At 37.5% G+C, this 26,787-nt stretch overlaps 5 protein-coding genes and 1 long non-coding RNA gene across 9 annotated transcripts; 5 read left to right on the top strand and 1 right to left on the bottom strand.

The window, feature by feature from the left end:
- Positions 1–3,173: 3,173 nt before the first annotated feature.
- On the top strand, positions 3,174–5,136 carry LOC103952412 (protein ROOT PRIMORDIUM DEFECTIVE 1). Its single transcript, XM_048582833.1, is given in 5 exon segments — positions 3,174–3,241; positions 3,333–3,407; positions 3,711–4,298; positions 4,301–4,345; positions 4,348–5,136. Coding segments are annotated over 3 exon segments (1,206 nt in total). The 5' UTR covers positions 3,174–3,241; positions 3,333–3,407; positions 3,711–3,775; the 3' UTR covers positions 4,986–5,136.
- Positions 3,178–8,467, top strand: LOC103952315 (protein LSD1). The gene is made up of 8 exons (XM_009363884.3): positions 3,178–3,241; positions 3,333–3,407; positions 6,213–6,326; positions 6,467–6,577; positions 7,324–7,436; positions 7,686–7,766; positions 7,876–7,929; positions 8,025–8,467. Exons 3-8 carry the CDS (start codon positions 6,215–6,217, stop codon positions 8,073–8,075), a joined length of 522 nt encoding a protein of 173 aa, XP_009362159.1. The 5' UTR covers positions 3,178–3,241; positions 3,333–3,407; positions 6,213–6,214; the 3' UTR covers positions 8,076–8,467.
- A 960-nt stretch (positions 8,468–9,427) lies between these two features.
- Positions 9,428–10,346, top strand: LOC103952314 (CASP-like protein 1B1). The gene is made up of 3 exons (XM_009363882.3): positions 9,428–9,678; positions 9,772–9,895; positions 10,005–10,346. The coding sequence occupies exons 1-3, from the start codon at positions 9,458–9,460 to the stop codon at positions 10,221–10,223; spliced, it is 564 nt and encodes a 187-aa protein (XP_009362157.2). The 5' UTR covers positions 9,428–9,457; the 3' UTR covers positions 10,224–10,346.
- Positions 10,347–11,310: 964 nt separating this feature from the next.
- Positions 11,311–13,812, top strand: LOC103952318 (coatomer subunit epsilon-1-like). 2 transcript variants are annotated; one of them, XM_048582265.1, is made up of 6 exons: positions 11,311–11,658; positions 11,755–11,918; positions 12,462–12,597; positions 12,685–12,840; positions 13,269–13,348; positions 13,521–13,812. In XM_048582265.1, exons 1-6 carry the CDS (start codon positions 11,395–11,397, stop codon positions 13,693–13,695), a joined length of 975 nt encoding a protein of 324 aa, XP_048438222.1. In that variant the 5' UTR covers positions 11,311–11,394; the 3' UTR covers positions 13,696–13,812. The 2 variants fall into 2 exon arrangements, with proteins under 2 accessions (XP_048438222.1, XP_009362163.2); XM_009363888.3 differs by having other exon boundaries at positions 11,312–11,658; positions 11,767–11,918.
- Positions 13,813–16,254: 2,442 nt separating this feature from the next.
- On the top strand, positions 16,255–21,037 carry LOC103952319. Of its 3 annotated transcripts, none has more exons than XR_007257725.1 (6): positions 16,255–16,941; positions 17,061–17,660; positions 17,745–17,848; positions 18,714–18,828; positions 19,597–19,735; positions 20,334–21,037. It is a non-coding gene; the product is annotated as an uncharacterized LOC103952319 (long non-coding RNA). The 3 variants fall into 3 exon arrangements; XR_007257726.1 differs by lacking the exon at positions 20,334–21,037 and having other exon boundaries at positions 16,261–16,941; positions 17,061–17,365; positions 17,559–17,660; positions 19,597–19,995; XR_007257724.1 differs by lacking the exon at positions 20,334–21,037 and having other exon boundaries at positions 16,256–16,941; positions 19,597–19,995.
- Positions 21,038–21,587: 550 nt separating this feature from the next.
- LOC103952320 (UDP-arabinose 4-epimerase 1-like) lies at positions 21,588–26,786 on the bottom strand. The gene is given in 12 exon segments (XM_048582834.1): positions 21,588–22,193; positions 22,308–22,350; positions 22,352–22,453; positions 22,724–22,853; positions 23,542–23,636; positions 23,726–23,867; positions 24,123–24,214; positions 24,309–24,416; positions 24,505–24,618; positions 25,456–25,580; positions 25,786–25,829; positions 26,607–26,786. Coding segments are annotated over 11 exon segments (1,209 nt in total). The 5' UTR covers positions 25,799–25,829; positions 26,607–26,786; the 3' UTR covers positions 21,588–21,948.
- Between the last annotated feature and the right edge of the window lies 1 nt (position 26,787).

Below are 26,787 nucleotides of genomic sequence, written 5' to 3' on the forward strand. Positions count from 1 at the left end.
TTGTAACAATTAGACCTAATTTTTCAACATGCAATATGTGTGGCATGCAGAGTGTTGCCACAAAATAAATAAATAAAAAATAACATGATATATGATTTCATTGATTGGTTGTGATAGTAACATGTGCCCACCAATTGTTTAAACAACAATCTTTAATGATCATACTCAACTCACAAATACACTTAAATACATGAGATATTGGTAGCAATTAAACATATTGGAGGAATGATCGATTTAAAGCTTTCACTTCTCAACATCATCAAAGAGTTTTCTTATTTATCAAAATTAGCCATGGTTTGATCTTTAGCTATCCAAATTATCCAAACCACGTCTAGGCACCATATATCCAAACCAATTCCGGCCTATGCAAATCAACGAAATTTGACATAACTATAGGCTTTATTCAATCTACACGGAAATCTTTCTTAAACCCAATCAAAGACTCCCAGACAACCCCAAACAATCCCATTTTCTCCACCAAACCTCAAATATTTCTAACCACTAACAACAAAATGGACTTGTTTGTGTATGTTATACAATTTAACTGTCTCTCCAGTCCCATATGCAATCTTTAAAACAAATCTTTGATGAACTTGTCATCGAGGAGTGGTCGCACAAAAAAATAGGAAAAAAAAAAAAAATTGGCACCAAGACTTAGGGTTTACGAACAAAGAAAATGGAGGATTGCCAAGCTTATTTTTTTTTCATAACGAAACCAGAGCATGAAATGAAGGGGTCATGAGTTTAGGACACTTTATATATGCATGTAGGTTTTTAGGACTTGAAATCAGTGTGGTCTCCAACCGATCTAGAATCTCTTTTAAAAGATGTGCAAATATTTATGATTAATTTAACTAGATACCACATTGACCACAAGTTTCAACAAGCCCCTATCTTGCCACACATAAGTCGCACTTCAGAAAGAACAAAAGATTTTGAGAAAGAGAACATCGTGTCCTTTTTTTTCTTCTATGAGGTACAAATAGGGGAACATCTTAATAATTAATTGATGGAGTGTCACATCTTCACAATACAATTATTTAATTATTTTTTATAAGAAAATTAATTGATAGTGATCACGGTCGCAACCAGTTCCAACACAATCAATGTGAAAGGCGTTTCTAGCCACAGACAACAGAGATCTATCTCAAACATGAAAATTGTTAAAATTAAATTCTGTATTAGTGATTGCAACTGCCAAGAAGTTCATTTCTCTGTAGACATGACTTCAAACAATAGTATCGAAAACAGATGACAACCAATTGATGTCTTCAATGATGTTTCTCAATCGCTAAGGAGTTGCGCAAAACCCTTTGATTGCATCAATCACGGGTTTTGAATCACTATCCACATAAACTTTCTTACCTTCTTCCTTTGGCCAACTAAAGGGTATTCCTCAAGGCCAAGACTTTCGCAATGAAGATGTTGTTCTCTCCAAGGCTCCGAGCTCCAACAAAATTGGCAAGCCATCCTCATTTCTGATTACAAAGCCAGCCGTTGCTTGGAATTAATGACCCCTCCATCAAAATTGAGAGAATATCCTCGTCCTTTTATGAGGATCCTGGAGATCCAATCACATCTATTCATTGTATATCGTGTAGTAAAAAATCATTGTAAATTTTTTTCTTTAAAATTAAATATAAACAGTACCGGATGAAAACTGACCACACAATATACAATGAACGGATATGATTGGAGGATCTTCAGGAGATCCTCTCTCATCAAAATTGATCTTCAGCTGCCCTCGTCGTGGGGTCCCCACCTAATTTTCCGCTTCTGATTACTAGCCAAACTTATTTTCATTGTTAGCTTGAAAGTACTCATTACCCAAGATTGAAGCTACGCTACTAGGAGAAGGTTTTCCATTCCTAAAAGCCACCATTTCTATACGTGGCAAATGACTCATATAATCAATATCCAACAAAATAAACTTATTAATTAACACGATATGTACACATCACTTGAAACATCAGATCGTAAACCAGGTACAAACATATGATCTTCCTAATATTTTCTTAGTCATATACATCATTTTTTACACCATGTGATATACTAATGTGGTACAAAAATATGGTCTCTAACATTATTCATAAAAATGAATTTGTATCCCGCATGTTTGCACTCTTACTTATTCGTAGGGCAAAACACCATTTTCTCTCATCGATCATAGAGGCATTTATAGCATAGTTCTCTGTACTTTACACAAAATCTCACTTCACCTCTTCCACTTTATTCTTTACATGTGTTCTGACTAAAATTGAAGCTCAAATGAATGGTTGAAATTTTTAACTTTTCACGAATAATCACATGTTTTTAAAATATGCATCTTAACTTTTATTAATAGCCAATCAGTCCCTTTGTAGTCATTCCTCGTTTTATGATATTCACTATACCCATGATATAGTGGACAAAATTATATTAGAATGTCTCACTGGGTCCATATGAGAAAGTGTTCGACACAATTGTGGTTCATTGGAGTCTTGTGATTTGGGGTGACTATTACAAGAATGTGGTCGTTGCATCCTAAGAGGTAAACGTTGATAACCAAGATCACTATAATGGGGCATAAAATTGTCTTAGAAACGCAATGTTGAACATTTTCCTTGAACCAATTTTCAAAAGGGACATTATATTCACACACCCAAAATTACTTATCCCACACTTTTTTAATTGTTTAATATTTTTCTATCAAGTATTAGTGGTGTGTAGAAAATATTAAAAAATTAAAAAAATGTGAGAAAAGTAATTTGATATGTGTGAATATAATCTCTCTTTTCAAAATTTTCTAATATTATGCTCTGTTCATTTAACATTGGTCGTTTAATATTCATGACACAAACCCGACCCATAAACCATAATTTCGACCCACTGGAGCCTTGGACCCTATTTTCTCACTCCTAGAGGGAAGCGGGACATTGGGCGATTAGAACCGAGCTGTCGATGTTACAACAGAACAAAAAAAAAAAAAGGTTGTCCGTTGAAAAGTATCTCTCCGGAATCCCATATATCCAAAATTCCAACCCATTATTTCCACATCGTCAATCAGCGATATCACAAACGCAAAGAATTTCAACATCGAACCAAACCTCTTCCACATTTCCTTTTCACATCCTCCCAAATTCCCAATCCACAAAGCCCGCGTCTTTCTTTCGACCCGATTCCGCGTTTTGCATCTCATTCCAAACAAAAACCCCAAAAGTTTCATTTTTTTGGTCTCAGATTTTACCTTTCCTCGACCCCGGTATTCATTTTATTTGGGTTTTTTTTGTTTTGTTTTTTGAATAAATTATTTCGTTGACTTGGATTGATTGAATATCTTTGTTTGGATTCAGCAATCCGATTACCGTCGAATTACAGCTCCAATTGCTCGAGGGGTCGTGGAATTTGAACTTTGTTAACGAAATCAGGTATCTTTTGATCCAATTTTACTTCTTTTATGGAAATAAATGTTAATTTGAATTTGGTGGTTGGTTTAAGAGGCTGCTTTTTTCTCAATTGCTTGCAAGCGTGTTAGGGATTTGCTGCTTATTTTCGTTTTTCAATGTATTTGTTATGGTTTAGTTCCTCTGTGTTTCGTATTGGGTCTCGGCATTAGGTTTGGGATTTTACCTGCCAGAACTTATTCAGGTTTTGATCTTGTTATATAGAACCCGCTTGTTCGTCAATGTTTGTGTTTATTTGGCTGAAGACTTGATATGCTTCTGCTTCAGTTTACGCGTAGATTGTAGGAGGCGGATTGTGCCTGAAACATATAGGAATATCTCTTTGAGTTCAGATGGGAACCCAATTTACCAGATGGATGATGAAACAGCCCCGCCAACATTTTTTGGCTGTCCGGTATAAAACAACCTCATCTGAGTATGTAGCATCAAGAGCCAGAGATGCCACGTTTGAGAAACTAATGGACAAGTACAAGAACCTTCTCAAAGTCATTGCTGTCCAAGATCTCATCCTTGCAAACCCCCACGACCCTGCAGTGTCCCTTGATTTCCTCTCCAAGCTCTCCCAAAAGCTCCATCTCAACCGTGGTGCAGTCGCCTTCCTCCGCAAATACCCTCACATTTTCCACATTTACCATGTTCCCATGAAGTCCCAGACCTTCTGCAGATTAACTGACAGAGCTGCTCAAATTTCTAAAGACGAAGCAGAGGCTATCAACGCCTCTTTGCCACTTGTTGTTGATCGATTGGTTCGGCTTCTATCAATGTCTACTTCCAAGATGTTGCCACTCCGTGCCATTTTTAAAGTTGGCAGGGAACTTGGGCTTCCCGATGATTTTGAGAACTCGGTAATAGATAAAAACCCCATCTTTTCCAACTTTGTGATGCTCATGAACCCAATACTCATAACTGAAACTGGTTAATGTAACTTCTGACAAGTTCACTGCAGCAGTTGAAAATTGGAGGGTAGAGGAATACTGCAAGGAGGGTAGCAGTGTTGATAGGGCTGAAATTCAGTTTAGTTTTAAACACGGATATCCTCCTGGGATGAAGTTAAGAAAGAATTTTAGAGCCAAGGTTAAGGAGTGGCAGAGGTTGCCATATGTGGGGCCATATGATGAGATGGCAGAGAAGAAGAGGTCGTCTAAGGCCGAAATGATGGCTGTGGAGAAACGGGCAGTTTCAATTGTTCATGAATTCTTGAATTTGACAGTTGAGAAGATAGTTGAAGTGGAGAAAATCAGCCATTTTAGGAAATGTTTTGGCTTTGATTTGAATATCAGAGATTTATTCTTGGATCACCCCGGGATGTTTTATTTGTCAACCAAGGGAAAGAGACACACTGTTTTCCTAAGAGAAGCTTATGAGAGGGGTTGTTTGATTCACCCAAATCTGGTTTATAATGCAAGGAGAAGGCTTCTGGATCTTGTCGTTTTGGGGCGTCATGGCCTGTTTAATGATGACTCTAAGCCAAGGAACCATGCCAGTAGCAAGGAGGCTGAGTCGCTGGAACAGCACAATGAAGAAACCTGTAGCTCTGATTAGTTAATACAGTTTTTCCCTTCCTGTGAACCTGATAAGTTTGAGACTTGAGTGGTCAGAAACTTATTCAATTTTGATCTTATATTGTGACCACGAAAGTTGATGATTCGTTTCATTTGGCTGAGCTTTTGTATAGATTTGATTTATGGTATTTCTTGTCTGTATTTCATGTTTACTCATTTTAACCTTGAGTTCAATTTAACTTAACCGACAGAAAACATATGAAACAAAAAACTATGACTTACTTAGGCAGTTAGCCTATATATCTATAAAGTAGGAGGAAGAGTCGCTGGTTATTCTGAAATCTTCTGAACCTATTGATGTTCCCTTTGTAGTTTAATGCAGTTAACTAGTTATATGCATTTGTCCTTTTATTTTCCTAATCAATCACAAAAGATAACTTGCTTTAAGAAATTTATCTTGCGTTATTGGTTAGGAAATGGTGGAAGCAATGTAACAAACAAGGTAGCAATCTCTTAAGATTTATTCAAAAATTACCAACCAGGAAATAAACTGCCTTTAACACATTAATTTTCGCATGTACAATAATGCTGGGATATTGGAGTCATGAAACACAAAGTAGTTTCTCCTTGATAGATATCCACACCAGTGGGTATGATTGTTTGCCTCAATAATTTTTGTCTTTATGCCATGTCTTGTGTCCATGAATGATGCAATTGCTTACTTCATTGCCTAGGCCCGACTTCTTTAGGTAATTGTCCTGCATCAAGTATGGGGACCTTATTCTGTATATAGGGGTTTCTATCATTTCTACAAGTAGAAGTGTTGGCATGTTTTTGAGTGTTAGGATTGACAATCTCTGTCTTTGAAGAACTGATGTTGTCAAGATTGGTTGGATGTTGGGAAGACCTGAAGGAGCTAGATTTCACAAAGAAAGTTAGTTCAGTCTTGTTGCCATGATGTGTTCTTCTAAAATGTATTATCTGGTTTTGAAAGTGAAGAAAAACTTACTTTGGGTACGCTTTAGGATTTGTCTTCATCATCTCTCTTACCTCTTTACCCATCGTTGCTAAAACAGTAATAGATATATTCAAGTTTACAGTTTCATGTTTCAAAAGTTTATTTAGAATTTGTTATGGCGTAGAACACTGTGTAGCATATTGGCCATATGGTAAAAGATTCAAGTTGTGCAGTGATATTGTCTGCTCTGGTCATACTTGATTCTGTTGGTAAAGCCTCATTGTGTTTGTATGTTTCTAAAAATTGCAGCTATGCAGAGCCAGCTTGTGTGTAGTGGGTGTAGGAGCATTCTTCTATATCCTAGAGGAGCTACAAATGTATGCTGTGCATTATGCAATACAATCACCCCAGTCCCTGCTCCTGGTAATGTCTCTTTACCTTATACTTTTTCTTAATGGTTATCATTATAGGATCAGAGACTGATAGACTTGTCTAACCTAATAAGCATTTCATTGTAGAGTCATAAGGTTAGGTTACAAAACGTTTGTGCAATGACCTCGCAGGGACGGAAATGGCTCAACTTATTTGTGGGGGTTGTAGGACGTTGCTAATGCATACGCGTGGGGCAACAAGTGTGAGGTGCTCCTGTTGTCACACAGTAAATCTTGCTCCAGGTACTATATAAGCTTACTTGAATAAAAAATGAAGTTTTATTTGTTAAGGCTTGTAATCTTCGCTCTTGTAATCTACCACATAGTGGAAGGTGATATGCATCCTAATGTTTCTCAAGGTAAACAATCTTAGGGTATGGACGTAATCCATGATACTGTAGAGGTTTTTCAGTTTATCACCTGTGTCCCATGCATGTGTGGATCTGTTCTGCAACGTATAGGCAACTCCCAAAAACTCATCTTTTTCATATGCTTCTTTTTGGAAGGTTCTAGATTATTTTTGGTTTACTAACTTAAAAGGACTTCACTCTTACAGTCTTACGTAATGGATAAAGAAAAACTCTAAGATTGTTATTTTGAAGGAAGTAGGTTTCACCTACTCTATGAGGATATTAAAAGTAGAGATTTCGAAACTTCATTGGTTTCATTATCATGTCTTTGTATTAATTGAAAGACCATAAGGAATTCTTCCCTGTACATAGTATTGCTGTTAATTTTTGTTCCTTTTAATAGTACACATGGCAGGAATATTTCCAGTAAATATCAGAGTTTGATATTTCTGTTCTTTTGGAAATTACTTACCGAAATGTGTGTCCAGTGGTATTCGGAAATATCTTAAAAATTTGACAGAACCAGCTTATATTGTAATTGCATATGTACAGCTTATTCTATGTTTGATAACTGTTTCACTTCCTCAGCTTCTTATTGACTTCTCCTCTCTTTTGGGTCTTATTTTTTGTGAAAAAAAGCATCCAGTCAGGTCGCCCACATCAACTGTGGAAACTGCCGGACAACGCTTATGTATCCATTTGGAGCTCCTTCGGTCAAATGTGCAGTCTGTCACTTTGTTACTAATGCTGGGGTAAGTATGGATGAAATTTTTGAACCTTGGCATGTCATTGTCACTCAATATTCTATGTTATTATAGCTTATGAATTCTGGGTGCATTAAATGTTCTAAATCATGCTTTAATTTTGGTGTTATAGACTCGCTAAATGTTAAGAATCTTCTTAATGACCGAGTGGTTGGATATAAATTGTTCTTTCATGTTGAAAACCATCCTCTTTGCAAATGAACTCACTAATTGAGTGTTGGTTTGAACATTATACAGATGGCCAATATGAGGGTTCCAATTCCAGCGCACAGACCTAATGGGACGGCCAATTCAGGAATGGTGCCCTCTACTTCAGCGGTAAGTTCTGAGAAGCATGCTATTTATATGTCCCGGATGAGACTGCCCTTGTGGTAGTAATGTATTATGCGTAGTGAATCTGTTGAATTTATTTCTCTTGTATTCTCAGAGCCAGACCGTTGTCGTTGAGAACCCTATGTCTGTTGATGAAAGTGGCAAATTGGTAAGCTTGTTAAATAATGCATCCGTTCATTGCCATTGTTTTCCATATTTTGAGCAATCAAAGACCTAGTGATGATAACACTGTTAATCTCACAGGTGAGCAATGTCGTTGTTGGTGTCACACGGGGAAAAACTAGCACAACGTGATTCTGAAATCTATTGCAGCTAGTTTTACTTCGCACGGAACAAATCAAATCCTTATTACAGATTACTTGGAAGATAGACACGATCGACATTGGTTGTATATTTTTATTGTGAGTCGTTCATAAACATGTGTGCGAGAAACATTTCAAATGTGAGGCGTCGGATAAATGTATTATCTACCAAATTATCTACCAAATAGACTTGACGCGGCGAGCGAGGGTATTGCTGTCATTCTTGTGATTGCTATCTCACCCGTGCCGTGTGTCCCAAGTTTAGTCGAGTCACTGCGCATAGAGTGTACGTTTTTGAACTACAAATCCAGTTATCACAAATTTGTAATGTATGTAAACAATCTATGTTTTTTCGTTTGATGATGATGGCCTGCTTCTGTGCAATTCTGAACGTAGTCGGTTGATCGTCGGTAGAAGTATTATTCCCTAGTGCTTGGCATTTGCCTTTCTGTTCAAGGTTGGCAGATTTTTGCCTCATATTTTCGTAGCTGGCGATTCCTCGTTCTCAGCATCCGGATAATCTGATACACACGACAAACCCACTAAACCCCTCAAAAACCTGAAAGTTGGTTTGTCAAATTTTTACACGACTCGTTAACTTGATATGAAATGATACGAAAATAGTAGGTTTTGGATCACTTTGTTAACGAGTCGGTTTGTTATCGGGTCACACGTTAAGAACCTAATGAGATACCGTTTGCCATATCTAGACATTAGGTATGACTACTTCTTGCATGACTCGTTAATCCGACACAAAATGATACGACTTGTTAACGAATTAGATCATTGTTGGGGGTCACTTGTTAAGAACTCATTCAGATAATGGATTTGACACGACAAATACGACTCGTTTGTCAGGCCTACCTAAAAGCATCAGGCTTTTCCTGATTCCAAATATGCGCGTCTTTTGATTAGATGTGAGTGTGTACGATCTGTTTACGTAGTTGGAAGAGGGGAAACCAGTATTCGAAGAAGTATGGATTTGTACAGTTAGAGCCCCACGTCTTCTTTCTTTTGATAATAATAAAAGCTAACGATGCAGAGAAGAATTGAGAGACAAGATTGTCAAAATTGCTGATGCGGTTGTGCAACGAAGAAAGAAAAAGATTAAAGCAAGGTAGCTCTACGTTTGTTGAGCCAATGTGTCTAGAAATTCTGGGTGACATAAGCAGGGGCAGATTAAACGATGCGTGTGGGGTTAAAAAGTTTATCCAAACTACCTAAACCCAACAAACCCTGAAGTTATTGGATTGTTAGTCTAATCAAAGAAAACTAATTACATGCTTCACTTACTCAGCAACTGGTTCTGCCGCTATAAGAAGCAACAAAGCACTCACTTTTGTATATCGCTCTCTCTCTCTCTCTAATTCAACCATGGCTCTAGAAAATGGACAGAAACCCGAGGATAAGGCGGAGTTAGCGGCGGTGACGAAGCCGACGGACTGGACTATTGTCGTACTGAGGGTGGTTGCGTTTTTTGCCACGGTGACTGCAACCGTTGTAATGGCAAGCAACAAAGAAACCAAGTCCTTGGTGGTTGCCCCACCAATAAGCGTCACTCTCACAGCCAAGTTTCAGCACAATCCTGCAAATGTGTAAGCCTCGGTACTCTCTTTTTCTTTCTACCTCCCATACAAACAGAAATTAGAGGACCCAAGCGACGGTTTTCGCGATTGATGATGATGCAGGTACTTTGTGATAGCTAATGGAATTGCAAGCCTTCATAACGTGTTCATGATAGTTGTGCACTTTTTCGGAGACAAGTTCAAGGACAAGGGCCTTCAACTTGTGATGGTAGCCGTTTTAGACATGGTAAGCAAACGATTATTTCTTTTAGTACAAGCGATATTCGAGGTCGGGAAGAATCGAACGCAGGGTAACTATGTCAACTAAACTGTATATTTTTGGTTGTGGAATGCAGATGATTGTGGCCCTAGTATCTTCGGGCGATGGTGCAGCAACCTTCATGGCAGAGCTAGGGAAGAAGGGAAACTCGCACGCAAGGTGGAACAAAATCTGTGACAAGTTCGAGAAGTACTGCGACCGTGGCGGCGGTGCCATCATCTCTTCCTACATCGGACTCCTCTTTTTGCTGGTTATAACAGTGCTGTCCATCATCAAACTACTCAAAAGAAATTAGAACTGCATTGATAATATAGTCCCTTTTACTGTGTCAAAATGTATTGCTTGTGTGTGCCGTGAAATCATCATGTATTTGAATTTGAATGATTCTTCTGCATCAACTTAATAAGTGATTCGTGTATTGTAAACTCCAATCAACCTAACCTTTATGTATACTGAAGTGAGAAACTTTTGTGTGCGACTGTCACACAGTCACAAAAGCATTTTAGTACTTACCCAATTCATTGACAAATCAATGCAATCATCCCAAATTTACTTTAAGATTGTGTACGTTGATGACGGAATAAGTGGCGAAATTTAAAGGTGAATCGTAATTGGTAATCTTACTAAAATTTTCATAGAAGGGGTACTACAACTTGCTGAGTTAAAGAAATCATGATTGATGCTTTGAATTTGAAAGAGAAATATAATGTATAGGAAGTACCCATAAATAAAAGAAAATTTGCTACTACAACGTCTCACGTTGAACTCTTGTAAATAATGAGTTTGATATTTAATTATGATTGATTCATAAATTGGGGATGTCAGTTGAAGAGATTTTGCAGTATATCCAAAATATCAGTACATGTCATAATACAAATAGAGGGACACTTAAAATCTCCACTAATATCATGACACATGATAAAAGAGCTTGTGTTCTTAGTACTTGGACAACTGAGAAAATTTTCGATGTGCGAGGAACACGACTCGGTATACAATGTGCTATACAAATGCTTGAATACTTTAAAAAAAGAAATTTCTAACTACTTAATTATGGAAAAGGATCCTCTCCGAATCCTTTTCCTAGGGATACCGTGATCTCACCCGTTCATCGTATATCGTGCGATAAGTTTTCGTTAAGTATTATTTATATTTAATTTTAAATTTTGAAATAATTTCTGACAGCACAATATATGATGAACGAGTAAGATCACGGGATCTCTAAAATTTCTAGAAAAAGAATTTTCCCTTAATTATAACACTTGTATATCAAACCATGTGTTCACGCATTGAAAAAGCCTCGGGAACAACAAGAGCGAAAGAGAGTTTTGGGTTGGCCCAAGATAGGAATTAAATCCATCATTGAAAATACATAAAACGTTATAATAATCGGCCCTCTATACCCTTCGTCCTCCACGCTTCTCTCTCAGATCTGCAACTGCAAAATACCAAATCGAAATCTCTCAACAATGGCAGCAGTGGCAGCAGGACCGGACCACCTCTTCAACCTCCGCAACAACTTCTACTTGGGTGCCTACCAGGCCGCCATTAACAACAGCGACCTCCCCAACCTCTCCCCTGACGACGCCGTCGAGCGCGACTGCCTCGTCTTCCGCTCTTACATCGCCCTCGGCAGCTACCAGCTCGTCATCACTGAGATCGACGCATCCGCCGCCACGCCTCTTCAGGCCGTCAAGCTCCTCGCCCTCTACCTCTCCGGCCCCGATTTCAAGGTACTGTCTTCAATTTTGAATTTCGATCCCGATATCACATACTGTTGAATCGAATCGGATTGAATTGGATTGGATGTGTGATGAATTGGAAGGCTTGGAATTGTGCAGGAATCGGCGATCTCGAATTTGAAGGAGTTGTTGGCGGATCCGGCCGTCGGAAACAACCCTACTCTGAGGCTGATTGCTGGGACGGTTTTCATGCATGAGCAGGACTACAATGAAGCTCTCAAATACACCAATTCCGGAGGCACTATGGAAATGTACGTCAATCTTTTCACTTTACCTGATCACTTGAGCATTTTCGTATTCTGATTTTACTTAAGATCATGTTCTGATTAAACGCTATGATCAAACTTGGTAACTTTACTGTTAGTTAGATTTTCTCTGAGGCTCTGCATTGTTGTTATCTTTCGAACGGGACACACCCGAAATGCTTCAGATTTTAGTGTCTTTAGCTTGATTAGTGATTATATCGATGTTCATTGGATTGAGCAAAGAAGTTAATTAGAGGGATCTATTAAGTAATGGAAAACCCATTAAAATGTTAAGAAAATAAATTTATAAATTGAAACAAACTCTAGGGTCGCTAATATGTGAAGTATAGAAACCAATTGCCCTTGCATGCTTGTAAATTCTAGATGGCTTATGCGAGCCTTCTGTTGGGTAGTGTCTTTATTGATGTCAAATTTAATCTTTGATGTAATTTATACCGAGGCTAATGATATTTAAGTGTGAAGCAGAAAGCTGAACCTGATGATGTGTTATTTTCTTAAGCCTGATACATGCTGCTTATGCTTTTGCAGGAATGCATTGAATATCCAGATATTCCTTAAAATGCATAGGTCAGATTACGCGGAGAGACAGCTGCGGCTCATGCAACAGGTTGACGAGGACCACACACTAACTCAACTTGCAATGGCATGGTTAAATCTGGCAGTGGTAATTAAATATTTGTCTTCCTTTCAGTTGCCCTTAAATACTAGATATCATAGTTCATGTATGTAATTTCACATTCTTCGAAATCAGGGTGGTTCCAAGATACAGGAGGCATATCTCATCTTCCAAGATTTCTCTGAGAAGTCTCAGGCTACGAGTTTGATCCTCAATGGAAAGGCTGTTTGCTGTATGCATATGGGAAACTTTGATGAAGCCGAAACACTACTTCTTGAAGCACTGCAAAAGGCAAGTACCAAGTAATATATTGGTGGCTTTTCTAGAGCTTTTAAGGTGTCTACAGTTTGTATCCCGTCAATTAGAAAAACTTCACAAAGTCGAAGGCTTACTAAACAATATTACATGATTACATCATTATGCATGCTCAACTCAAATCTGACTAAATCAAAATGACTATTTTTGCTGGAATTAATAAACAATGAGTTGTATACTTGTACGTTATTTGTTGCATTTTTCTGCTTTTCTTGTTTCCCTATATTTATCTCTCCATGTTCATCTACTTTCCCGTTTACTCAGAAATCTTGTATTGTTGTAATGGTCTATTAATACACATGAGCATTCTCATATTGCCAACCTATATGGAGCGGCATAGGATTACGCATATTTCTTTTAAGACATTTTTAGAGTAATAAAAGTGCCATTTTGTTCTGCCACAGGATGCAAAGGATCCAGAAACTCTAGCCAACCTTGTTGTATGCTGTCTTCACCTAGGAAAACCATCTTCTCGTTTCCTTAGGTAAATCTCAAAGGCTACTTCATACTGCCGTTGTGACACAATGTCTTTTTACGTCACCCATAAATTGTGTTATTTCATAATTTCATAACACTGGAATTATTTATATTTGCCCCATATCGTGTGCAACTGTAGAATATAATGGTCAGTGATTGAATGTTTTACTGTTTTTCAGCCAGTTGAAAATTGGGCACCCAAATCACTTGCTCGTCAAAAGGGCCGCGGAGGCAGAACAGAACATTAACCAGCTCTTCAAGCAGTTGGTTGAAACCTCAGAAGTGGTTTGTACACAAGAGCCGATTAGTGCTATTATATGCTCCTTACATCTTTCGCGACGGCTCATCTTTTGATTTGTAAACTGAGAAGATATAAATTCAACTGAAAAGATGTATTTAATAGACACAGGTCAAATCTTTGGGTTTGGTTGCTTGATATTTCAACGATATGGAGTCCAAGTTTGTGATTAATTGCACTTGCTTTCTGCTTTTTTTCCCAAGAGTGTGATTTTGTACATTACAGTAACCTTTTGGTTAGCATTCAAAAGATAAAACAGTAATCTTGCCATAAAATCCACATTTATGAGTTGATTATTGTTAAATAACAACCAAGTCTTATCTCATTAAGTGGGGTCGGTTATATGAATTCTAGAATGTCACTGTGTTTGGTTTTGTGCCAAGCCTTTCATTAGTGACTTGATTATTGTTTAACTATTAAGTATTAACAATTTCAAATATTTTTTTCATGGTAGAAACAATGTGCTACACATATAAACTATGTAAAAGAATAGTTTTAAAGTACAAATATTATATTTTCATGAGAAATTACGATCATGTTTGATTAGGGCAACTGTCATATTAAGTGAGACCAAAATACAAAGTGTCCTTTTTTTGTGAAAGATGCTCTATGAATGATGGCATCCGTATTTAGGTTTTGTAGAGCTACTTAATTAGAGAAACTATTACGGCGGGTTGGGACCAAACTACATAGCATCTCATCCTTTTATGTAAGGTGCCTATGAATGATGTGGTCGTAGGTTTTTTCACATCTTCACACACATACTTTGGCTATAAAATCCGAGAAAATAAACCAAGAGATCCAAAAAACGAAGGGAACGGGTGTAGTAAACCAAGAGAACCAAAAAACAAAGGGAACGGGTGTGGAAGTACAATTACGGAGAAAAATAAATAAAAACATCAAATCCAAATTAAACCTTTGGTTAATCGCTTGATATCACATATTGGAAAAACAAACATGAAGCACATAATCTTCTCTACTCAATCGTTTCTTTTTTTACGTACAATATTCTAAATTACTCTACTAATCTATAAAAAGGAAAATTTGAGTTTGAGCATTGTTAAACAGTCATGTTATTTGGATCAAGTGGCTTAACTCACGTCTGTTGCGATGCTCAAAACCATAACTAATATCCTCCCAACTACGACCAAGAGCAGGAGGGCCACGATAATCCAGAACGCAGGCACATTCCTCACCATCCAACCAATGAGCCACCCCATAAAATCCAGCCCTAAAAGCGTAGCATTGTAGAGCACAAACCTGATCACGTAAAACGCAGTTTTCAACACTGTTCGGATGATTAACGTTATCGGGTTCGACATTATGCAGCAAAAACGAACGCCAACGGTTGCAGCAACTCCGATATTCTTCTGAGACGGGAGGTGAAAGCCGTCTACTGACCCTCTCACAAGGTTTTCCGGCTCAAAAAGAATACGACAACCACGAACTGTATATTACAAAGACAGGCTTAAATACTCACCCTTAAGTCGCAGAAAAAGTAGGAAAAGAAAGTAGTAGGGATGTTTCTTTGAGAGCAAGGAAGACTAAAAAGGGAAATTAGACTCTTAAGTCGCAGAAAGAGTAGGAAAAGAAAGTAGTAGGGATGTTTCTTTGAGAGCAAGGAAGACTAAAAAGGGAATTAGACGCTCTTTCATCATTTATTGTAATAAAACTTGCTACAAATATAGTTAACTACTGTTCTGATAAAATATAAATAAAAAAAATAGCGATCTTTTTTATCAAATTTAAAAGAACAACTTACATGGCATCTGGTGACTGCTTCAATGAAATAAGGACATGTGAATAAAAATATACTCATGTTAATTATTATTTCATTGGCAAAGAACATTACTGTGACGTTGGACTCGTGTCATATTAGCAGTTCTCCAAATTCACAAACTTGACAAAAAGGTCAAAAATAATCATGAGCCGGACATTGACACAAATTGAAAATTCAAAAAAGGTGGAACATGACCTATAATTTACCGTGTTTTGCTATGGTACATGCTTTGGGTGAAATCTTTTGTGTCATGAGACACTTATATGGAGATATATTCTCGACTTTAAATTATAATTTCTCTTATAAAGTAGGAATTGAAACGGGTGTTGAAGTTTCAAAAATAAAAAACCTATAAGTAATAATTATGTGAAGTTAGCCACTTAGTACTACGATTTAGTGGTATTCTTCTTCATTTGTAAGTGCTAGGTTCGATTCTCGTCAAAGACGAATTTGAACCACAATATTCCTCCCATTATGAGGCTAAGTCAACATCATCCTTAGTGTATATAATATCATTTGTTCAAAAAAAATTACACATATGAAGTTGGATATCCAATAATATTTTATTTATATTTTTGGTCTGATATCCAGAATATCTTTGCTAAATTATATATACTAAAAGCCAGTTGAGCCCGTCACTGTTTAGCAATAGTAAAAGGGTGGAAATGCCCCTAATTTCTTCTCAACTTGCCATGCTGTTTTCACTTTTCTACAGTCAAAAGTCGGTTTTGCCCATTTGATCCGCACATTGATCATCGCTGGGTTCTCTCTTTCGACTAGGTTGCTTGCTTTACCTTCCACTTTCACCTTTCGTGTTCAGCATCTTTCATTTTCCATTTCCTCTTCTTTTCTCCTCTCTCTCCGCGTCTGTATTTGCCTTTTTCCATCTCTCTATCTCACTAAAAGCCAGTTGAGCCCGGCACTGTTCAGCAATAGTAAAAGGGCATAAATGCCCCTAATTTCTTCTCAACTTACCGTGCTGTTTTCACTTTTCTACATTCAAAAGTCGGTTTTGCCCATTTGATTCACGCGTTGATTATCGCTGGGTTCTCTCTTTCGACTGGGTTGCTTGCTTTACCTTCCACTTTCACTTTTCGTGTTCATCATCTTTCATTTTCCCTTTCCTCTTCTTTTCTCCTCTCTCTCCGCGTCTGTATTTGCCTTTTTCCATCTCTCTATCTCACTAAAAGCCAATTGAGCTTGGCACTGTTCAGCAATAGTAAAAGGATGGAGATGCCCCTGATTTCTTCTCTGCTTGTTGTGCTGTTTTCACTTTTCTACAGTCAAAAGTCGGTTTTGCCCATTTGATCCCCGCGTTGATCATCGCTGGGTTCTCTCTTTCGATTGGGTTGCTTGCTTTACCTTCCACTTTCACTTTTCGTGTTCAGTATCTTTCATTTTCCCTTTCCTCTTCTTTTCTCCTCTCTCCGTGTCTGTATTTGCCTTTTGCCATCTCTCTATCTCTTTTGTTTCAATTCCCATGATCAGTATTGGCAGTCGCAAGGATGCGGTGGATCTGCAGGTAAGAGTTCTATTCTGTACAATAGTTATGAACTATAGTTTGTGTTTGGATGGTCGTGATTCATGTTAAACGATCTTGGTGATTGGATTTTTGTGGTTTTGAATTTGTGGGTTTTTTAGGGATTTCTGGGTTTTTTTAGCTTTTGAGTGTTGGGGATTTCTGTCCCTTTCGAACTAGCCCTCCCTCGCTCTCAATTTCCTCCCCTTCACCGATCATTTGAAACCAATGATACTCAGAGTTCCCCATCACCAAACTCCATTCGAAAACCTTCTGGAGCGACTTCTCCTCACCAAGCAGCCACTGTGCTCCAAATCTTTCCAATTGAAATTCCTCTTCTTCACCCTTCCATGTTGAATTTCACATCAACATTGGATTCGAGTTTTCCGACGATAATCCAACGATTCCGGCGACGCCCACCATCAAGGTTAGTCTAAAAGGATTTCTTATCTTATAGTTGTATTGCATGTTTAAATCTGTTTCGAATTTGTGATTTAATAAAATTAGGCTTTAGAAAAAAATTCATGATTTTGTCTAATTGAATTTAAGGATTAAATTTTTTTTTTTCATTAATGTTCTGGGTTTGTTGGGGGGAGGGGGGTTTTGAATGTGATGTACAGAACTTGGTTGCATGGACTACACCCCAGAGATTAGCCACGGGTGCTGGTTGAATTGGCCAAACACGAGAAGACAAAGTCTGTTCATGATACTTTGAGCATCCAGTAGTTTTCTACTTTGATTAATTGGTCAAATTTTATTTAGGTCCTAGAAAGATTGGGAGGTTTATGAGATATGTATTCGTGCAGGATAAAGCTTTGGATGCTTTAGCAATTGAGGACAAGAAAAGGCAATATGCTGCTGTGGAGAACTATCTAGAAGATGTATTGCATTCAGCTCTAGCCACTTCAGAGTAATGTACCACTAGACTTTTGTTATATGATTGTGTCTGTAAAACTATGTAGTTTTGTTTGCATTATTAAAGAACTGGTAGATCAAACTCCAAAAGGGTATTAACAAGGCTTACTTGATTCAGCGAGTGTGAAAGTTTTGAGTTTTGAAGAAGCAGAAGAGGAAAGTTGTTTACCAAACAACATTATCCATGTATTAGGATGTTCATTCCTTTGTACCGAAAAAGAAATTACGAAAGTTGCTACTTCTCTCATAGTGATTGAGTTTGAGTTGGATGCTTAATTTTATGCTATTAGTGTGTTGGTTCTTCTATAATTGTATTTCCCGTGGTTGACTATCATTTATGTTTTATGGTTCTCCATCGGATGTTTTTGTGTCTAGAGTCTAGATTGTAAACACGATGGTGCCTCAATACAGTAAGTTTGGGTATTAAATATGGGGTGTGATATCCACATACCCCATTTTACTTCTCACACACCTTTCTAATTTTCGGCCGTCGAATCAGATGAATTAAAGAAGATCAATAGACATAAATTAACAAGGGATGTGTGAGAAGTAATTTGGGGTGTGTGGATAGCACACCCCTTAAATATAATTGTCAAAAGACGTATTGGAAAGTTCTTTGTCATTATAATGTCTTTCGTTTAATATAAAGTTATAAATCTATAGCCTTCATTATAATTTCTTTCGTTTAATATCAAATTCTGAGATAAGTGGAAAATGAATTTAAGGGTAGCAGTAGAGTATTCAGTGCATTTGATACATATATTATATGCATTGTTTATGTTGTAGGATTCAAGATAACTGCAGAAGTACATAGAACCATACTATGGTCGCATCTTTCTAACTTATGTCATTTTCTGTAGCTTTCTTCCTTGCTTTCAAAATTAGGACTTAACATCTGTGAAGCACATGTCTTCTCGACAACCAATGGCTACTCTTTAGATGTATTTGTGGTGGATGGATGAATGGTTTGTTGAGGTAGTTTTCTTTTACTATGTAACGTGTTTATCATCATTCACTGTGTATTGGGTTTTGTTTTCCAATTACAGGAGTTCTTTTATCTTTGTTATATCTTTTGTCAATAATTTTAGTTGTTTTCATACATTCCATGCTGTAATCATTAGTCAATGGATTTTACCTCTTTAATTTCTCTGATAATGGGGATGGTTTCGATGACATCTTTCGAGGATACCAATAAGCAAAGTCATTTAATTGATCAAATTGGGTGTGAAAAATCAAATTATGGCTGTGGTTGAGGTAAACATGAACAAAGAGTGACAGAACACACACATTCTCTTCTATGGACGTTTCCTGACTCCAAATGCTTTTATGCGTATTTTAGTCCTTGCTAATTAAGATTTGTGGTTTATCTTCCCTGCACTTTATATTTTTGTACTTTATATTTTAAAAAAAATCTAATGAAGCAACCAGAAAACCCAACTGTTCATACTTTCGAAATTCAATAATTAGTATAGAAAATAAGAAACAACTGACCTTTTTCTATATGAAACCTCAATAGCACGTTCATAGCATGTGAACCTCAATTTTTCTTGCAACTATTAGAAGGCTAAGAGTTAAAAGGAATTCAAGTTTCATATAAAACCATTAAGTCTCTCTATCTCTCTCTCTCTCTCTCTCTCTCTCTCTGCGTTGCTCTATTACGTCTGTCTACTTTGCTTATTACTTACCTTTTTCTTTTCCCTCATCAATAAAATTTTACTGATTGCAATTATTAAATGTTACCAGGGTGAGAAAGGGATCACCGATTTGAAATCAGCACTTCAAGTAAACATATGAAAGAGATTTTTTTTGCACAAAGTTGAAAAGGATTTAGCAGCTGCGACGGACTAATTTTTGGAAACGTAGACGAGCATATTCACCTAGGGTGAGTGAACTCTCCTGCTTTTGCTTTTTCTTTTGCTTCTCTTTTCATACCCATGTGATTTCGAATCTCCCTATGCCTATAGTTGGGATATTATGTCCAATGAGCTTATAATTCGAAAGTTCCCAATATTTGGTCTCTGGATAATTGAATCTGGAAGCATTATACATGTTTGTATTTGAATAAAATTGTAGCAATTGTGAGTGATATAATTCATGTCCTTGGAAGAGATCTTGTTATAGTTTTTACAAAGCTTTGGGACAGATTCACTTTTTCATATCATGTGGGGTATTTGGAAAACCTATATCACTTTCTCATATGCTTCTTTACTAATAAGAATCACTAGTGTAGGGTATTTCATAAGCATCACAATGTATTCATTTGACATCTAATCTCTCATCTTTTGTTTCTTATTGAACATAAATATGTAAATAAATTTTTGTATGGATGTAAATAGATTTTAATATATTTCACATGTTTAACACAATTTAAAAACCCGCGGCATCGTGCGGGCATCTATTTCTAGTAAAAGCTAAAATTTACCTTAAACAATATAATTTTTTTGGTTACAAAAATACTTTACACATTATATCATCAGCAGTGCTTGCTAGTACGTACTCCTCCTTTCAACCACGACGACGAGCAGAACCAACATGACTACCAGTCTATCATCGGAAACATCCCAAAAACATGTCTCGCCATCCGATTCCGATCGACGAACGAGTTCGTAATGCATGCCGCAACTGGCGTAACGCGTTCCAGCCCAATCACCACAATCCGGAGCCAACTTTTCCACCATATCCCGGCCTGTAGCATAAAACTTTCGAAGAGAAGCGCCGGAGGCAGCAGCAAGTGATCCGAAATTGTTCCGAGAAGAACAGAACGATCGCGACTGGAGGAAAAGTAGAGATCACTTGCGTAGCAAGAAACGCGATCGGTAAGTGATCCGAACGCTAGAGATAAGATCATGAGACACAGATCGGAAAGCACTCACGGCTCAAAGAGAGGAAGATCGACCGAAAACTAGTACAAAGCCAGGTTTAAATAGTATCCGAGACGTCCTTAGCAAAAATAGGAAGGCTAGAAGAAAATATATTAGTGTTGCTTGGGAATGTTTGGAAATCCAATTAGGATGAGGGATATTAAACTAAACATCTTATGCACTTCTAAATTTTAAAATTAGAATGTAACTACTATAGGGGCTGAAGAGCATCTTCAATGGGAGTCCCTAAATAGGGACTCCTATCACCAACTTTGAAGACTCATTTAGGGACTTTTAAGGAAATATTCAGGTCGGCGAAGAAATATTGTTTGCAATGGGAACTATTTATAGTATAATCCTAAATGTAGGGACTAAAATATTAAAAAATTATTGTTCTATTGGAGTATTGTGAACGTTGATATCCACCAAAAAGTTACCTCTACCGTTGGGAAAAAAGGGAAGTTACAAGAAAGGCTTCTAGCATTCATGTGGGTGAGTTTAAAAAACAAGAAACAAAACAAAAAAGAGAAGCTGTTGTGCAGCATTCACACGTGGATGAGATTTGTTTCCCATTCAAAATCAACAATGGGCCCACTTTTTGAGTCCCTATATCCAGTCCTCATATTTAAAGATTCATTTGAAGTATCCAGCAAGTCCCTATATATTAAGATACTTTGGGGACTCAATCGGAGGAGGAAAGGATTAGCGGAGGAGGTTGGTGTTACATCTGTTGAAGCAGACGGAATATACTAATTATCGATCACTTCATGCTGTTGTTTATATGGCTAGCAACAGATTAAGATAGGTCAAATGTTCAACTCTTCCAGATTAGCACTAGTATTGGACAAAGGACGAAAGAAAGGCACGACAATATGATGATAAAAGGCTATACTGCTGCTGAGCATCATTATTGAACTATATCATCATCCGAATACATCGACTGTAACACATAGCTGCTGCTCCTTTTTCCGGCCACCGGAGGATGGCCTGCTACTACTAAAGAATTATACCATAATAATACATAAAATATGCCCAAAAAAAAAAAATTAATATTGGTTCCCAAACATCTCGACTCTCTTTTTTATCCTTCTTGGTTAATGGGGATTCTGAAGTCCCCCATCTAACTGAGCTAAAGAAGCGTGGCTTGATTCGGCACTGCAATGGATACACTGTCGATCTTCATGCTATGCAATGCCGTGACCATTTCAAGAAGACGTCGCCAAAGGGTTTTGGTTCAAGAAGACATCACCAACGGGGTGGTTCCGTACCCATCGCGATGCGCTTTTTGCCATCTCCACGCAACCTGCAAACTCTCTTGAAGATTGGTGTGTTGAGCGCTCCAGTTCAGTTCACGGAGGATCTTAGATGGGTCACTGAAGACTTCAGCATAGTCACCAGGCCGGCGGGGAAGGAAATCAACCTTAATGTCCACACCAGTTGCCTTCTTACATGCCTCCACGAACTCCTTTACTGAACTACCTGGTAATCGACAGCCACACACAAAGCTTAAGATACAGTTCCTGAGCTATCCACTACAACAAATTTTAGCACAAAAAGAAATGCAATTAGTTGTATTGGTTTCGTTTATTTTACCTTTTCCAGTTCCAACATTGTAGATTCCCACTTTACTGGGCATGTGCATGCTCAAGAGCTTTAACGTGGGCATCAACCAGATCAGTGACATCTATATAATCTCTTATGCAAGTGCCATCAGATGTTTTGTAATCGGTACCTCGAACCTGCAAAGCACTTTCGTTCCTAAATTCCAACCACTCAAAAGAACAGTGGAAAAAGCTGAAACAAGGAGGCTAACTGAAATCGTCAAAATATACAGATATATGTTCTTTAAAACCCCAAACATCTGTTTCCTTATCTCTTATGGCAGGTGAGAATTGTTATGAAAATTTTCAATTGACTCATAAATACACAAGAATAATCATAACTCCAATAGTCAAACCTATACCTTGATCTTTACCACAGACATATCAGTTAATTATGCAACGACTTACCTTTAGCCCAGGAGTGATACCACGAGCTGCATCAAAACAAGCACCTGATATTCGTCCATGTTCACGAAGTTCAGGTCTGGGAGCTTCACCTAATCTACCCTCTGGGTCCGACCCAATCACATTGAAGTATCTGGAAGGTTTCCAAAAATAAAACAAGTTTTGAGACAACAGGACAATTTATTCATTCATCAAATTTGTTAAAAGTAAATTGTTCGGTGATGCCTTATTTCGTTGTACATCCTTTGTGGCCAATGACTCACAGCATAATACAAGTGTAGACATAAGTTATAACACGGACCATATGCAGGTCACAAAAGATGATAGTACTAATATTCAGTTGGACAACAAATGACCTTACAGAAAATATCACGTGGCCTTGTGGTTTTCTTGCGCTCATTAATTTTTAAATAGAAATGAGATGATGAACCCATTACTAATATAGATACCGGCTTATTAGTGAAAAAGGCAAGAAAAAAGCTTTGCGCAGAGAGCCAACTTGGAAAATGGAACAAAGGTTTTAAATTTTTAGAAAATCTCCATCCAAACCCTAACATTCATTGCCACTAAGCCAAAGCCCACATGGTGAGCTAAGGTTCCAAGTCCAAACACCACATAGTTTAGTAGAAAAGCAGAACTTAAGCTATGAAGAGTTGAAGGTGACCCAACAATATTGCCAAATGATTCATGTTTCACTTGCAAATTAACATAACTTAAACACATTAGTGAAAAAGTGGTTACGAAGCAAGGTTACTCATGGTTTATGTCAAAAACATTTCAAAAAACAACAAAGGGTTTAAAAAATTTAATGGGACACGAACCTCAGGATCATGACTGCCATGTCTGAATTCTTATGAAAATCCAAGATGATATCTTCTGCCATCTTCTTTGCTTTTCCATATGGATTAATTGGGAGCTGAAAGTGTTGCCAGAACATCAAAGTCAGCAACTAAACGAGTTTATTTATTGGAAGTAAAACAAAAACACAAGTATAGGACAACCCACCTGCAGAGTTTCTTCAGTAATAGGCATCTTCTCAGGTTCTCCGTATGTTGCACATGTACTAGAATATATCAAAGTCTTCACACCATGTGAAGCCATTGCCTCCAATACCCCTAAGGTATTTGATGTAATGTTGTGGTAATACCTGTGCAAAAGTTCAAAATTTTCATTAGTAAGATTATACGTACATGTTATATCAAAGTCTTCTCAGGCCTTGTCAACATCCAACATCAGCCCTAAGTTCCTAATACTAAGCTGAAATTCATGAATATCCACATCGCATCATTAAGGGAAAATTCTTAAACAAAGAAAGTTCAGGTAAAAATAAAAGCACATAAGCAAGACGAGCATATTTCAGTAATAGTAAATGGTCCAGATCTAGCTCATGGATAGTACTTACTTAAGTGGATCAAGTGTGCTTTCCCCAACATATGCAACAGCTGCAAAATGCATCACAGCATCAAATGCATTCTCCGAAAATATTTTGTTGACCTGGAATATTTAGTTAAGGCTACATTGACGATTAGCACTTTTAATTTGCACAAAATATTTTGAACAACACTCATAAAGAACATCACAAGGATACAGATTTTGGATCTCCCAAGTCAGCATAAATAAACTGAAGCCTCCCAGGTTCAGGAAATAACTCTTGGAGAACCTTGATGGCACCTATGTTCCCCCGTGAGAGGTTATCCTGTCAAAGGAAGAAAATTTTAATCATCTAGAGTAATTACCAAGTTAAGTATAAAAGAAGACGCCACCTTCATCCAAAAGAGACCTACCACAATAGTTACACGATATCGATCCCTTAGGAGTCGTAATGCAGCATGTGAACCAATAAATCCAGCACCTCCAGTTACTAGGACATGAGTTACCCCTGCTTCATGAATGGAGAACTGGACCAATAAAAATTGTACACGGTAAGAAAAGGTCCCAATTTTTTACATTTCATAGAACTTCTGATATTGTATGAAGACATTAAAACAAAATAGAACATTTTACTTCCACCAAACAAAAAAGAAAATACAACTAGCAAAATGTTACAGTACAACGGTGCAAAAACCTTGTATCCAAGTTTTCATATCTAAAGTATCAACAACAATCAAAATGCTGAGAATAGTTGACCAAAACAAAAGTCTATAACTCTGTCAAGCAGTAAGGAGATTGAAGAAGGCAATTATTGATCCAAGCAGGTATCGACAATATACAACAAGAAAATGCACTGGACCAGAGTTGATAACCCCAACCAGATGCAAGATGATATGATCACATAATGATTTTCTCCAATGAAAAGGACCAAATCAACATCAAACTGTGATCCCCGTTATGATTTCCTAGGGTAAGGCTATTAGGACCCCTTAGCCTCCTCTTCTCCCTGGTATCCCGCATTCCCTCACCTTGTCCTCCCTCCCTCAGAACAAAGGTGTATGCCTATTTTTGAGGCACCCATGGAGCTCAGCAGTGGTCAGTGGTCAGTTAATCATGCATCCAAGGGAAACAGCATATACAACTAAGATATTCTCAAATATGTCAAACCTCATTACTAAAATAATTATTGTCGGATAATGATCAAATGGCAAGAGAGGAAAAATGAGCTACTGATAATTATCTAATCAGAAAGGGATCATATTGCATGAAGCAAATTATCATTATTCAGAAAGCCATTCGAATACAATAATTGCATACTGAAGTATACCTTCAACCAAAGAAAATACGCAGGATGAAGGGATTACCGAGCTTGTGGTATTGAAGGATGGGGATTGTTTCAGCATAATAATACATAATGCTGTAAGGGTAGCAGCCAAAAGAATTTTTCCTACAAAGTTGTTCTTCCTCTTGGGATCTGGGTACTCCATGCCTACAAGCACAACAGGGTCCAAGATATAAGCTCAAAACTTCCACATAAGCACAAAATATCCGAATTGAAACAATGCAACATATTGAGCAGACTCTAATTTCACCTCCACCTCCTTCATCGATTCTCATAACGCCGGATGAACATAATAAATTTCACAGAAATAAAAAAAAAGAAAAAACATAATCAAGCGCAATCGAAAACTCACCTCCTAAAGACATGGATCTGTTGGTCCTTGACTGACTTCTGGTCCTGCCAAAATTAAGCATTGGGAGAATGTCTTCAATGCTTATAAATAGGAACCAAATGATATGCCTCAATCAAGTATAACCTATCCCTGAATATGCTTTTGGTGTAATGCACTGCAGTAAAAGCCAAACACAATCAGCCAGATAATTCAAAAAAATCACATCCAAAAATTACTGAGATTCAAAACCGGTGGGTATAACTGGGGCCCTATAACAAAACAGGAATCAAATTGAAAAAGTTAAAATCCCAAAGGGGGGAAATTTTTAGAAACCCTGGAAATTTAACCAGCCATCATAAAATTCCAAAACAGAAAAAGGGTTAGATTTAGAATCACAAGATCCAAAAACTCCCAGAAAAACAAACCCACATAAGTTTTGAAAAAAAAAATTCAAAAAAAAAAAAAAAACAATCCCAATAGTAACATTCCATAACATAAGGGAAGCAGATGGCTGTCATAGCATGTCTGCAAAAGAAAACGACGAACATTGAAGGACCATTGTGCAGAGGGGAGCCATTGTCAGAAATCTGAAATATTTGAGGGGAAAACAAACCCAAAACCCATGAAAGCTCGAAACTTCGATATCCACCGGCAAAACCCACTTCAAATTTTGGGTAAAAATTCAAATAAAATCAATTAAGAAACTGGGATTTTTGTATGATGATCAGAGATATTTATTATTGCAGACATTAGTACCTGAAAGCTGACGAAGCAAAACGGCAACCAAAAGCACTAACACACAGAAAATACAGAAGTGCAAGGACTCGGATGCAAAAACATACCAATGAGCACGAAAAGCTTACAAATTTAAAAGCACAGGTGCGTGAATCCAAACGAAAAAGTAGAGAATTGGTCGCAACTGTAAGAAAACCAGAAGAAATTGAAAAAAAAGGTACGAGAGAGAGAGAAAGGAGAGAGAAACGTATAAATGGGAGGAGGAAAGGGGGAGGGACAGAGAGTCAC

Source organism: the organism of the source record quoted next, unplaced genomic scaffold (genome assembly GCF_019419815.1).
Source record: "Pyrus x bretschneideri cultivar Hongxiangsu unplaced genomic scaffold, Pyrus_bretschneideri_v1 Contig19, whole genome shotgun sequence".
In the NCBI taxonomy this organism is placed as follows: domain Eukaryota; kingdom Viridiplantae; phylum Streptophyta; class Magnoliopsida; order Rosales; family Rosaceae; genus Pyrus; species Pyrus x bretschneideri.

What these genes read in the sequence shown, in the direction of transcription:
- LOC103952315 (XM_009363884.3), top strand. Translation starts at nt 6,215, where the DNA reads ATGCAGAGCCAGCTTGTGTGTAGTGGGTGTAGGAGCATTCTTCTATAT. An exon ending in CACAGTAAATCTTGCTCCAG is followed by an intron (nt 6,578 to 7,323) that starts GTACTATATAAG and finishes TGTGAAAAAAAG; the next exon opens with CATCCAGTCAGGTCGCCCAC. An exon ending in ACTTTGTTACTAATGCTGGG is followed by an intron (nt 7,437 to 7,685) that starts GTAAGTATGGAT and finishes AACATTATACAG; the next exon opens with ATGGCCAATATGAGGGTTCC.
- LOC103952318 (XM_048582265.1), top strand. Translation starts at nt 11,395, where the DNA reads ATGGCAGCAGTGGCAGCAGGACCGGACCACCTCTTCAACCTCCGCAAC. An exon ending in TCTCCGGCCCCGATTTCAAG is followed by an intron (nt 11,659 to 11,754) that starts GTACTGTCTTCA and finishes ATTGGAAGGCTT; the next exon opens with GGAATTGTGCAGGAATCGGC. An exon ending in TCCGGAGGCACTATGGAAAT is followed by an intron (nt 11,919 to 12,461) that starts GTACGTCAATCT and finishes ATGCTTTTGCAG; the next exon opens with GAATGCATTGAATATCCAGA.
- LOC103952314 (XM_009363882.3), top strand. Translation starts at nt 9,458, where the DNA reads ATGGCTCTAGAAAATGGACAGAAACCCGAGGATAAGGCGGAGTTAGCG. An exon ending in CAGCACAATCCTGCAAATGT is followed by an intron (nt 9,679 to 9,771) that starts GTAAGCCTCGGT and finishes ATGATGATGCAG; the next exon opens with GTACTTTGTGATAGCTAATG. An exon ending in TGGTAGCCGTTTTAGACATG is followed by an intron (nt 9,896 to 10,004) that starts GTAAGCAAACGA and finishes TGTGGAATGCAG; the next exon opens with ATGATTGTGGCCCTAGTATC.